This window comes from Narcine bancroftii, chromosome 8 (assembly GCF_036971445.1).
Source record: "Narcine bancroftii isolate sNarBan1 chromosome 8, sNarBan1.hap1, whole genome shotgun sequence".
NCBI classification, from domain to species: Eukaryota; Metazoa; Chordata; class Chondrichthyes; order Torpediniformes; family Narcinidae; genus Narcine; species Narcine bancroftii.
The window spans coordinates 9890058-9903696 of record NC_091476.1 but is presented as its reverse complement, the minus strand read 5'-3'; the positions used below and the strand labels follow the sequence as shown (position 1 = coordinate 9903696).

General features: G+C 37.9%; 1 protein-coding gene across 4 annotated transcripts in view; it reads left to right on the top strand.

Annotated features, from left to right (window-relative positions):
- LOC138741654 (short transient receptor potential channel 5-like) overlaps positions 1 to 13639 on the top strand; it is a 49406-nt gene that overhangs the window by 30001 nt on the left and 5766 nt on the right. For 2 of the 4 annotated variants that reach the window (XM_069895997.1, XM_069895995.1), the window contains exons 5-8: positions 1319 to 1641; positions 7444 to 7639; positions 10042 to 10245; positions 11915 to 11956. In XM_069895997.1, coding sequence (XP_069752098.1) covers positions 1319 to 1641; positions 7444 to 7639; positions 10042 to 10245; positions 11915 to 11956 — 765 coding nt within the window. Of the gene's footprint in view, positions 1 to 1318; positions 1642 to 7443; positions 7640 to 10041; positions 10252 to 11914; positions 11957 to 13639 lie in introns of all 4 variants that reach the window. The other 2 variants (XM_069895996.1, XM_069895998.1) reach the window with 2 other exon arrangements.

The following is a 13639-nucleotide window of genomic DNA, read 5'->3' as shown; positions in this document are numbered from 1 at the left end:
CCCCAATTGCCAAGTAAAAAATCTGTAAATTAACCAAACAAGTGATTACAATACAGTAAAAAAAAACTTTGCTTCTGGGTGGGAAGATGCCACATGGAGCTGGTCCCAAGTCTTCAGCATCGGCCATGGGCACTCCATTCTCAACATTGGGTGTGTTGCCGTCTGCAATGGAGAAGTTGCCTTGGGCTTCCAGGTAGGAGCAGGGACCTCAGGATCTCGGCAGGAGCGTGGACCTCGGGCTCCCAGGCAGGAGCGGGGACATCGGGCTCCTAACAGGAGCAGACACCTTGGGCTGTAAAATTCTTTCAACCCCAAAGCTTCAATCAACCCCCCAGTGTTTATCAGTCCCCTGGCATTGGATAGTCCCATTGACCCCCAGGGGTCGATATTGACCATTTTGGAGACCCCTAGTCTCCGCTCCATCCTCAACATCCATTGGAGCGCTCACACCCCTAACGTCGAGGTACTCGAGATGGCAGAGGTCGACAGCATCGAGTCCACGCTGCTGAAGATCCAGCTGCGCTGGATGGGTCACGTCTCCAGAATGGAGGACCATCGCCTTCCCAAGATCGTATTATATGGCGAGCTCTCCACTGGCCACCGTGACAGAGGTGCACCAAAGAAAAGGTACAAGGACTGCCTAAAGAAATCTCTTGGTGCCTGCCACATTGACCACCGCCAGTGGGCTGATAACGCCTCAAACCGTGCATCTTGGCGCCTCACAGTTTGGCGGGCAGCAGCCTCCTTTGAAGAAGACCGCAGAGCCCACCTCACTGACAAAAGGCAAAGGAGGAAAAACCCAACACCCAACCCCAACCCACCAATTTTCCCTTGCAACCGCTGCAATCGTGTCTGCCTGTCCCGCATCGGACTGGTCAGCCACAAACGAGCCTGCAGCTGACGTGGACTTTTTACCCCCTCCATAAATCTTCGTCCGCGAAGCCAAGCCAAAGAAAGAAAGAAAGTTTAGTTGATACGTGATATACAACTTAATTTCCTTTGTGAATAATGGTTAATAATTAACTTAAGTAGAATGGAAAGTGTTCAGGAAGGAATTCATCACTGGACACTTGTACTAAATATGTTAACAACTACCAGTGTAGCCAAAGTCCCCACATTCAGTTCTGCTGAAGTAAATAGAATTAAAAGATGAATTTCTCATCTACTCTCAGGTGGTGAGGTGGAGGAAAATTTGTGAACGGCTGCACTTCAGCCAGAGCTCCGAGGATTAGAATCAGCACCAACCTATTGCTTATTACATTACAATTTAGCCAGTTAATTAGATTTTCCAGATCTAACTTGTTGATTTGTTTTCAAGTACAATGGTTCACGCCCTCGAGAAGAGTGGGAGATGTGGCACCCAACACTAATTGCAGAAGCACTCTTTGCAATAGCGAATATCTTCAGCTCCCTTCGTTTAATCTCACTTTTCACCGCAAACTCTCACCTGGGACCACTGCAGATTTCGCTGGGTCGCATGCTCCTTGACATTCTAAAGTTCCTCTTCATTTACTGCCTGGTGCTGCTTGCTTTTGCAAATGGACTAAACCAGCTGTACTTTTACTACGAGACCAGTGCTTCAGAAGAACCTAATAATTGCAAGGGAATACGGTGTGAGAAGCAAAACAATGCATTTTCAACGTAAGTCCATTTATTAAATATTTATAGCCAGTAAAATGGCTTTAAGTGAATGTTACCAGTTTAAAGTTTACAAATTAGTGAAAGTTTCTACTGTATTTTTCTACTGCTCTTTTGAATATTTTGTTTGCTTGGTGTTAATTTTTTTTACAGCATTGGTCAGGGATAATTCTGGCCTTAAGTTTGTTTATCATGTCTGCAATAGTTTTACTCAACTTCAAATATAATAATGTTTTCCTTATTTCTGTACATTAACAAAATAACAGAAGCAATTTATTGCTAGATTGAGTTAAACTGTAAAGTCATCAGATGGTGTGATTGGAGTGCAATACACAAAAATGCTGGACAAAGCTAGATTGATACCTGGGTAAATAAAATTTACTATGCCATTGACATCAGAAGATATTACTATATTTGTAATATCGTTCACTGACCAGTTTCCCAAACTTGCCTGCATTATATTAAAATTGATCTTTCCTTCACTGATATTAAGTCTGAATGGATTGGCATTTGGCTCACGAGGTGCTGCTTCTCACACTCCCTTCAAATTGATAAGATTTAAAGCAAACTTCAGTACGTCATGCAGCATCCATGGAGGAAAGTGGACAGCAGATGTTTCAGGTGTTGGGGATTTAATAGGAATAATAAACATTTGTCCAGAAAATCCACCGGTCGGTCACTAAAGACCCAGGTGTACTAGATGAAGAGGGGAGAGATGGAGAGAAAGTATCCCAGACCTTCCCTTTAGTCCTGATATTGTTGAAACAATATAAAATGCATGCTTTTTTTCCCTCGTTATTTTCCACAGTGGATTTGCATCCAGGATTTTTTCTCTCACTGTGGACAAGATTTTATCTGGTGGTTAAACAAACAAAGAATTGGAACCAGTGAGCAACATGATTCCTTGAGATGCTCTGACACCCTTCAAATTCATGACTACATCCACTCTCTTGCCCTTGTAATCTTTGAGTTCTATGTGCCTATATCCATCTCAGGCTTAAATTATCCATCTTTTTGAAACTATTCAGCTTTTCCATGCTTCTTATCAAAGCTAGTGATTTCACACTCTTTGCTACCTCTCCGCTCAGCCACTTAACCCATTCATATCCCATTGTACCCTTTTATCATCCATTCAAAGCTTACTTTCTTGTCTTTCTATAGATCATAACTTTCTTGTCTTTCTATAGATCATAACAAAGTGCACCTGTTATAATTGTGTCTTAGATCCACGTAATTTAAATTACTTTCTTGTCTTTCTATAGATCATAACAAAGTGCACCTGCTATAATTGTGTCTTAGATCCACGTAATTTAAATTACTTTCTTGTCTTTCTATAGATCATAACAAAGTGCACCTGCTATAATTGTGTCTTAGATCCACGTAATTTAAATTACTTTCTTGTCTTTCTATAGATCATAACAAAGTGCACCTGTTATAATTGTGTCTTAGATCCACGTAATTTAAATTAGCTGGGGCCCAAACGTTGATTATTGCAGCATAATGTGTCTCCTAAAACAAAGATGGAGGTACTGTCACAGCTAGTTCTATTTAATCTGACTCGTGTCTACATTCACCAATATTTATTTGTTAAAGATGCCACAGTCTTTGTACATTTCTTGCTGATTTGTAAACTATTCCAATCCTGAGGCAAATCACAATTTGAGCAACATTTTAAATATATTCTTTAATCCTATATTATCTGCAGTTGGCCTTATATTCTTACTTTGCTGGATGAAATTTTCCATTTATTGTCAATTATTAATTAATTTCTAATATGCTCCTCATTGCTTGTCTATCGTCAAAACTTTTATTGCAAGTCCCATTCTACTGTAACCAGCCTGATTTTCAAATTCTAGCAGCTCTTCAGGCTAGAACTTTGGGTCTTTACCCGTCATTGTAAAATCCATCTAGCGTTATGTATGATGACATTAACTCACTGCCAGAGAATCCTTTCCAACATTCTGCATCGATTTGTTTGTACTTTATTTTCATGCTCTCAGCTAAAGCCTGTAAATATCGAAACTTATAAATATTATACGTCTTATTAAAATATTAGATTGTCATCTGCAAAAAATTCATTTGCAGAGATGTTCCCATTACTTGCATCAGACAGAAAGTATATGCTTTCTGCACAGGCCAGATCCCACCAGTCCAGCTTGGTTTCCCACTGTTTATATTTTGATAGTCATTTTTATTATCGAGCTAACTAGAGCAAAACTTGAACGAAACACCAAAATGATCTGCAGCCACTGTAAATGGCTGCATTCTTTCTTCCATTTATCCATTACCACTATTAAGGCTTCGTTTAAGGGCTGTAAACAGATCCACTGTCCCACTCTGGCGAGGTCCCAGAACAAGATTAATAAGATGTAAATACTTCTCCTAAATTAGCTGGGTTCTTGCACAGTAACGTTCGGCCAGACCCAAATCAGGTAATGGCTGTCTAACGCCACATCAGAGGCTACACTGAAAGATCTAGATCTTTACCACAGTCTGAAACATTAATACCATATTTTAGATTCCAAATTATTGTGAGGGCATAAATTGATTTCACAAATCTGACTTTCTTCTTTTTATGGAGACTGTGTCTCTCCAAAAATAATGTTGTTATGAGGTACATTTTGTCAGTTCCCATCCATCAATATGGAAAGATAAAAACTCCAGGTTAATTTCAGCAAAACATTTGTGATCTGAAGTGAATGAACCAGATGAGTAACTAATCCTGTTTTGTCAGTGTGTAACTAGAAAGGTAAGATTTACTTTTTCTGATATTGGATATATAGAAAGCTGAAAGAAATGTTATAATGATCCATCAACCCATGGCCAGATTTCACGGAGAGTACAGTATGCCCTGGTGTGTAATATAGTTTATGTTGTGTCTGTCAGGTTATTGTGTAATTACGTATTGGACACAGATTTGCAGCATTTTGTTGGAATTCACAGCTTTGGTTTTGATAAAGCAGCTGCCTGTGTAATGGGATTCAGTCATGCTGATTTTTGTGGTGCATTGCAATTGTTTCATTCTCTTAACTGTATTGTGCAGTGTTTAATAATTTATAGCCAAACCCAGCAAAGCTAAGTTGGTTGAATCAGAGCTGATGAATGAGATGCAAAATCAGGCAACTTTTCAAAATGTTCCTGCAGGATAATGATCTTGGGAGCACATTTCAGATTGTTTCACCTCGCTCCCAGATTGGATTTATCTCAACTGTCTAGAAAACAGGAAAATCTCAATGCTTTTCATATGACACACATTTAATTAGGTTTTGATGCTTTTAGTAGAGATTTCTCAGTGAGATTATTCCGTGAAAGATGGTCCACTCTTTTAATAATAAAATGGATGCTGGCTCAAAGCATCAAAACTGTACAAAATTCTATGTAAGCTTCCAACTGTTGACCTTGAGGCCATTGCCTCTGACAAAGATGCAATACCAACATGGTCAGCTAATACTTCTCTTCCAAGATGTTACTCTTCCTACTTTGCGGATGTTTTTGCCCTTTGAATCATCACTGCACAGCCGTTGTTGATCTTGTGTAATATCCATGGAGGACAATGCCGTAATCGAGAGTGAGAAAGATGATTGTCTCCTTCCCTATTGGAACCCCATGATACCTTGGCACCAATATTAACACCCATTGACATTTCTGTTGAAAATGTGTAATTTTCTTCAAGAAAGTTTCTCTCATGGCTCAGCTATTCAGCGAGTCACCGGGTGAGGTTCCTGACATTGAATTATCATGAAAATTAGCTTTATTATGTGGTAACTGTTATTCCTGTGGAACTTGTAATACCCCTTTATTTTTGCATATATAACCCACAGCACAACCCCTTGAATCTTTCCAGTTGGAGAGTTAATGGCCTGTAAGGTAAAAGAGCCACAATTCGCCACTGAAGTGATCGCATTAAATTGACTGAATTGCAACAAACAAGCAAAAAAGCTCAGAGAAAATAGGCATTTCCTCATCAAACTTTAACCTGCTGGTAGCAATAACCAAGATCATAAATATGTTACATGTTTTTCCTGTAATTGTGAGAGAAATATTCTAAATAGAATTGATGTGAACTATAATAATGACATGTACTACAAATATTGCATCATTTTAATTTATTTCCAAAAGAGAAGAAAAAAGCAGAAGTGAGTTTTTAAATTCTCCAAGCAAAAACAATCAGCTGTTCCCAATTTACTGGTTGCTCAGCTGGTTGTTTTTTCATGCATGACCTGATGAACTGTGGGAAGTAAATAAGGGTTGTTTGATTCATTTAGAAAAGGAGATTGTTATCCGTTTTCCCAAAGTCTGCATTGGAATTCATGAACGAGTCAAGGAATTTATTTCACTGTTTTAATTTAATGAGATCATGGCTGATCTGATAGTGGCTTATCTCCATCTACCTGCCTTTTCCCCATCTTCCTTAATTCCCCTACTATGTAAAAATCTACCTAACATTTGTATTGAATATATTCGCTGAGGTATGTCCGACGGATCAGAAACTCTCTTCAGGAGGCAGGTGTGGACGTGTCAATGACTAGTGTCCACAGAAGACTTCATGAACAGAAATACAGAGGCTATACTGCAAGATGCCAACCATGGCCAAGGTGTTATGCTTTGGATCTTGGGCCTCCACATTTTGCACTTGCCATCATTCTGATACAGGTTAATCTTGGTCTCAACTTTTCACAAAACGTTTTTCCAGAATTCTGCAGGCTCTTTAAAATTCTTCTTGGCAAACCTTAATCTGGCCATCCTGTTTCTGTGGCTAAGTAGTGTTTGCATCTAGCAGTGTAGCTTCTGTATTTCTTATCATGAACAGTAGTCATTGACTGAGCTCATCAGGATGCTCTTTCTTCGTAATTATGTTCCAAACTGTTGATTTTGGTCATCCTAAAGTTTTGGTGATGTATCTTCCCATTTCATTCTTGTTCTTCAGCTTCATAATAGCTTCTTTGACCAAACTCTGATCCTCATGTTGAAAAATGGCAACTACAGACTCCAAAGGTGATCAAAAGCTTAGAAGCGAGCCTAGCTCTCTTATACCTGTACCAATGAAGCAATTAAACATACCTGAATACTCACAATCTCCTGTGAAGCCAAACATATGGTGTCCTGAAATTTCTATATGGTCAGACTAAAATATATAGAAATAACCTTGAATAAAACCCAGAATGTGCACTTTAATTAGATTTGTATCATTTGATTACAAATGTAAAACTGCAGAGCACAGCAGTAAATAAAGGAAAAAAATGTCTTTGTCCCAAACATTACGTAGCCCAGACTTGGAGCATCCTTTAACCAACAATGCAACAATTGATACTGTCAAAGTTAAGACGATTTCTCAGATAATTTACAACCTGAGAGCCATAACATCAATACATCGATAATTTTAAATACACATTTAGTTTGGCTTTACTTTAAGTGTTTGTGCTTTGAAATTGTGGTTTTAAAAATAATATACTATTTATTTGCAGTGGATGATTTTGCCTTATTCTCAAAGGTGAACAATGATGTTCCTGTGATTAGATACACTATTTTTGTACCAAGAGTCAATATCAAGCACAGATCAGATACAAAATAAATTCTTACAACATAACCAAACACATATCTTAAATTTACACATTTCTGCAGGGTAAATAAAAAGTAAATGGTTTTGTGAACTCCATTGTTAGTTTGGATATGCAACAGTGAATTTCAAACCCAAGTCTTTCCAAACTATCTGTTAGATTTCTTACCTGCGATTGTCTGCTCCTGCTGCCATATGTCTGAATTCTGTTTTAATTGATGAATATTAAATATCTGTCCCTTTTGCAGATTGTTTGAGACGCTGCAGTCCCTCTTTTGGTCAGTGTTTGGGCTGTTGAGTTTATATGTCACCAATGTAAAAGCTCGACATGAGTTCACAGAGTTTGTGGGAGCCACCATGTTTGGAACCTACAATATCATCTCCTTGGTTGTCTTACTCAATATGCTAATTGCCATGATGAATAATTCTTACCAGCTTATTGCAGTAAGTTCATTCCAATACTTCTTTATATACATTAAATAGATTGGATATATAGTTGAATGGTAGCAGAAACAAGAGAAACAAATATTTTATAACACTTTTTGCATCCTTACCAACAATAAATTAATTTGTACCATTGAGGATTACCTGTCAATTTTTGTATCCTACAACATCAAAGAGGTTCATGAGCATTTGATCTGTTTGTGTGGTTTTGGTTAGAGATAAATACTAGTTTGGAGATTTTTTTGTGTTTTCTATGAGTAAGGGCTTGGTGTTTTTTGTGATTTCACAGTTTGCTGAGATGTTTGAAGGAAATATTTACAGTGGAGGCCATATCTGAAAATGATGAAAAAAATCACAGGATTCATCATGAAACTCACTGCAGAACAAAGTTCGATGTATATTAAAGGGCTGAACAAACATTTTTCTTGAGATGGGATGGAAAGTGTAAACCACAACTGATCTCTGAATTTTGTTGAATCGATTGACCTCAGCCATATATTTGTGTTGGGTTTGGTGGGTTCCTCTAGTAACAACTCGGGAAAATTAACCAGAGATCCCCCTCCCTTTGGTAACCCTGGACAGGATGTGTGGGTGTAGTTTCACTATGATTTCCTGGATAATCTGCTGACACTCTCAAGGTCCATAACTTTGTGAGATAGGGGAGGGGCCCAGTATCTGTGGAACTGTTCACAACTGAGAGAATCACAAACTTCAGGTGAATACGGGAGATTTTTAAATATTGTTTAAAGGATAGGACGAAAGGTCCCATAAATGGGACTATGTGGAACAATCTGTCAGGCAAGATGACAAGTTAAATTCTACTCCTGGATTCAAGTTCCACCTATAAAATGCTATAAACACTAAAATAGAAGAAAATACAAGGAAGTACAATGAAGTGAAACCAATATGATAAGTCCCAGTTTAACATCTTTAGTATCATGGTTGGAATCTTATATTGCACAGATAAATTGTTGGTACCTGAAAGTACTATAATCTCATTTCACGCATTTAAAATATAATTCACACTTGCTTTCTTCTAAAGAAAATTACCCTGTTCATATTTTACAATGGAATCCATTTATAATGTGTGACAAATTGCATACAACCACAGTAACTTTGAAACCTGCTGAGACTAACTGCATGCCTGCTGCTTTTTCATATTTACAATGGAATTCATCTAATCAGTGACGAGATAGAAACAGGGCTCTTGTGGGCACTCGAAAAAACATGGTAAGTATCCAGTGGGCATTTTTTTTTCAGAGCTTCAGCTTCGATTCAGCTCTTGCAGAGTTGTAGAGCGCACAACTTTTCCAGATTCCCAGTAATAATTTAAAGGAAAATGGGAAATTGGGCTTTTGGGCAAAGAGTGTGGTATCTTGCGTGTAAGAGTCACTAAAATTCCTTTTGGCAGTTGACAGTTTAGTGCTCTGTAGCTCTCACAATCTCGTTACACTGATGTTTAAATAAAGAATACCCTGGTCACTAAAATAATGGCCTTGGCATCTTAATTTTCTGCCAATCTAGAAATGTTGTTGTATATTAGAATGCAAAGTCCATAATCTGCATACTGAAGTATAATTCTGAGATACAAAATTTGAGAGAGAATATATATAATGTTGAACAACGCAATTCAGTTACCCAGAATCATTCATACTAGAGAGACTGGTATTTCTGGGAAATATCACACCGACAACACTCCTGGGAAGCGGATAAACTTACCGGGCATGCTGGACTTTCCTACCCACACCATGATTTACCTGGTTAATTGGCAACCAGAATTTTAAGGGGGATCCTGCCTCCAGCAGTGACAATGCAAAGGCAGGTTGTGTTTTCTCACCGCTAGAAGGCGATTAGTGAGTTAACTCAGCTAGGCTCTGACATCTGCCCCGGTTGAACTTAACTCGCCTTGCCAGGCTGGGATGTTTTACACCGCACAATTACGGGGGTACAAACTCGGTAAATTACCCGGTTCAATCGGCAATGTGAAAGGGGAGAGACAATAGAATGAACTGAAGCACAACAGAGAATCACAGGGGGATTATAATTACAAGGAATCACAAAGGAACATCTGTCACAGGAGTTCATAGATTGAGGGACAACAACCCGAGGGAATGTCAGATTAAGGACAACTTGTCATATGTAACACAGGCAAACAAGAGCCACAGGGAATTACAAACAGTTGGGACCACACTCACAAGAATCACAGACTATGGAGGCAGTCACACTGAATCAGAGCCTAATTCAATAGTTACCAGGATTCACAAATACTAACAGAGGGATGATCACCATGAATTACAGACAAAACTACTATGGTCACCACATGGCAGTGGAAAAAATGAGCTGCAATTACAAATGATGATTAGATGTGTTCTTCACAATCTGTTTCTTTGATCCATTTCCAGGACCATGCTGACATTGAATGGAAATTTGCCAGGACAAAGCTTTGGATGAGTTACTTCGATGAAGGTGCAACTCTTCCACCGCCTTTCAACATCGTTCCCAGCCCAAAATCTATTTGGTACCTCTGTAAATGGCTGAATAATCAGATGTGTTTAAGCAGAAATTCAAAGAATGAGCGAAAGCATGAGGATCTCAAAGAATTTACAGTACGAGTTTGCATCTTTTTTTCAAAATTTCTTGCTGAAATCTTATAATTCTTGCATTCTTTTTCAGACAGTGGAGGGTGCAGAAATATCCAGATACCCAGCAGCAGTCTGAGAACCATTACAATGGAAAACCTTACACGGAAGGTTTTCCCACCCAAGACTTTAAGAAAAATATCTCATGATTGTTGACTGGCTCAATTGCACTGCTGTTTTGATTGTAAAGAAAGTAGTTCCAAGTTCAATACCATCCATGTTGAGTCAACTAACCTCAGCCAGGATGGTGACGATGGATAACAGTTGGCCCCTGAGCGAGTCAATGAGACAATCTTACCACAGAAACTGTCCTGCTGTTTCCCAGCTCACGACAACTTACTTCAATGTCCATTTGTGTGGATATCAAGCAAGGATAAACTTCAGTTTTAATATGATTCCACCCCCACACTTTGACAGCTGATGTTGGCTCAGATAGCAAAACAAATATCAAAACAATCCACCAGCACATGATAGCCACATTGAGCAGACCTTCTTCATTCTGTCATATCTGGCCAGAGGTTGAGGTAGAATAGGTTTTACTCATACTAATTTTTTTTGCAGCCATAAACACATTGAACACAACAGAGTTCTAAATAGTGTGAAATTAAGTGTGTTTTTTAAAAATGTACATTTTTGAACCATTGATCTTATTGAACCATAACATATCTTAAACACCATCATTTTGTTTGTCAATTATCGTAGTAAATTCTGCTGAAATTATGTGGGTTTGGTGAGATTAAGAACAAAAAATAATTCCGATTGATTGGAAGTGTAGCTAATAAAGTTTTAGAAACAAATAAACTAAATATGACCAAAGGTTTATCCTTGTTTGTCTGATCAATGGTAATTTTATGCCTTTTCACCACAAGAGATAAAAACACTTGAAATAGGAGCAGGAGTTGACCATCTGTCTGTCGAGCCTTCATCAAGTTATTGTCCCATTCCATTCCTGGCAAACTTCACCCCATTACCTTCCACTGGGTAAGTTGGCGTTTCCCTTAAGCTATTTTTTAAAAATTAATTTACCGATGTGGGCATCCTTGACAAAGTTACTGTTCCTGCTCATCCCCATTTTCCATTGGAAAGGTGGCAATGAGCCACCTTCTGGAACCACTGGTGAAGGGTCTCTCAGAGTACTGTTTAATAATGAGTTCTTGGGCTTAGATCCAGCAATGATGAGGCCAGAAACCTTCATTAACCTATGAAAAAGTGTTCTTTAACTGATTTAGGATACTAATACAATTTAATTGTTCCATTAATATAATTAGCTTAACCTTGGGTTCTGGGAATTTGGCTGGAAAATACCTCTTTGCTGCATAGAAGGCAGGTTGAACATTATATTCCCAATCCACATCTTTGTGGAGTACATGCTCATAGCCAACTGCAGGTAGTAAGTAAAAGGAGCTATAAAAGAAAACAATAGAGGAGTTGCCCTTTCTCTGGAGAACGAGTCTATCTTGGGGCATTTCAAGTATAAGATAATAACAAGAATTTTATTATCATTACTGGAGCTTGTAAAATCCTATTAAATGCAGCTCTTAGAAAATATCAGTTGTACTGCAAATAACGCAAGTTGACATTCCCAGTTATTTTTTTTCTGTTGAATAACATACTGAAATTTATTTTCTTCTTTCAGGAACGTCATGCAGATGACTTGATCCAAAACCAACACTACCAGGTTTGCTGACCAGTCAGTATTACAGAGAAATCACATAACAATCAACTCACATAATTGCAATCCTCACTAAAAACTAAAATGTGTTGACAAAGTCATTCAATTCACAGTCTTCAGATTTAACCACTCCCCTCTGATCCTTCTCTCTGTTGGCCTTTATTCTGCTTGAGTTCTGTGCCAGACATCATTACAGTCAATGTATCTTCACTCTTTCCCTCCTTGCTTTTCCTACATGCTACCTGCTCACATTGTCAGAGTATTCTTAAGGCTCAGGACATCAACCCCTCGTATCACTCACTGAGCAATGTCAAACACCATATTCAGAAATTCAGTGATTACATTGGTTTCAGCTAAAATGTTATATTCTGCTTATGTGGAGTCCAGAATGAATTTCCATACTGTAATGAATGCATCTATATTGTTTTTCTTGATGAAGCTAATACATTCTTCCTAAGTTAGAAAAATATGATACTGCTATTATTATTGATTTGGTGCCTTTGAAATGATTGGCAGTGAGGCTTAATCTTTAAATATCATGTTATTTGAATAAAACATCTACCTGATTATCAGAAGGCCAATGTGTACCTGCAGTGTTTTTCAGCTTCTGTGAACTCTGGGATATTTATCGTAAATGATTATTATGAAAATAATAAAGGGCGCATTTTAGGTTGCAACTGCCAAAGCTTCCCTTATCCATTTAGAGAATGCATTCTTTCCATTTGTTCATTATTAATTTTAAATTTTGTAAAGATTCAACTACTACTTAAAATATTCTGAAACTTTGAATCCACTGGCTTAGCTATGTGGGTTAATGTGGCAATTTATAACCACCAGAATTTAGAATATATGCTAAGGACTGAAAAAGTGCTAGACTGTTTCACTAGATTATTACAAATTATTTCCAATGTATGTACAAAACTGAGGCTGTACTCTTTAGAGATGCAGCGGTTAACTTGAGATGTGATAGTGGAGTTTCATTTATGAATGAACATAGAACAGTACAGGCCTTAAACCCATGATGTTGTGCTTACCAATGTGAATCTACTCCACAACAATGTAATATTTCCCTCCTATTATAAGAATGGTTGGGATAAATGCAGAGGATTACCTCCATCAGCTGAAATGTTGGCAACTGGTTAATTTAAGCCAAAGAGCTGGAAGCAACAAGAGAGAAAAAGTTTTGTCTATTACTCCTAGTGGCTGTTTTAAACTTCTGTAGCTTTATAGAATTTGGAATAATACAAAAACTGGAAGAGGCTTTAGGCTATTCCAATGTTCAGTTGAATCCTTGATGGTCTGGACCCACCATGTCTCCATATTTCTGGCACTTCCATTATAAACACACTTGCAAGGTTTTCAATTAATGCAGCCTCAAATACCATCAAGGGAAAAGATATTAGATTTCCAGCAACTTGAAATGAAAAATTATATTGATACCTTTCTTTAATGGTCTACCACCAGATGGATTCTCTATTAATTTGCAGGCAGCTGCACGATATCTCCTGTTACTGGGTATTGATTTTTTTCAATTATCTTTATTTAAAGGGATGATACAATCAACTCCCAACTTTTCACATGGCAAGGAAATGGAAAAATGTTTAAACAAATAGTCATTTTTTTGAATGTTTGATATTAACTGGTGAATCCATTCTGCATCCTCTCCATGCCCAAAATATTTTTCTTAAA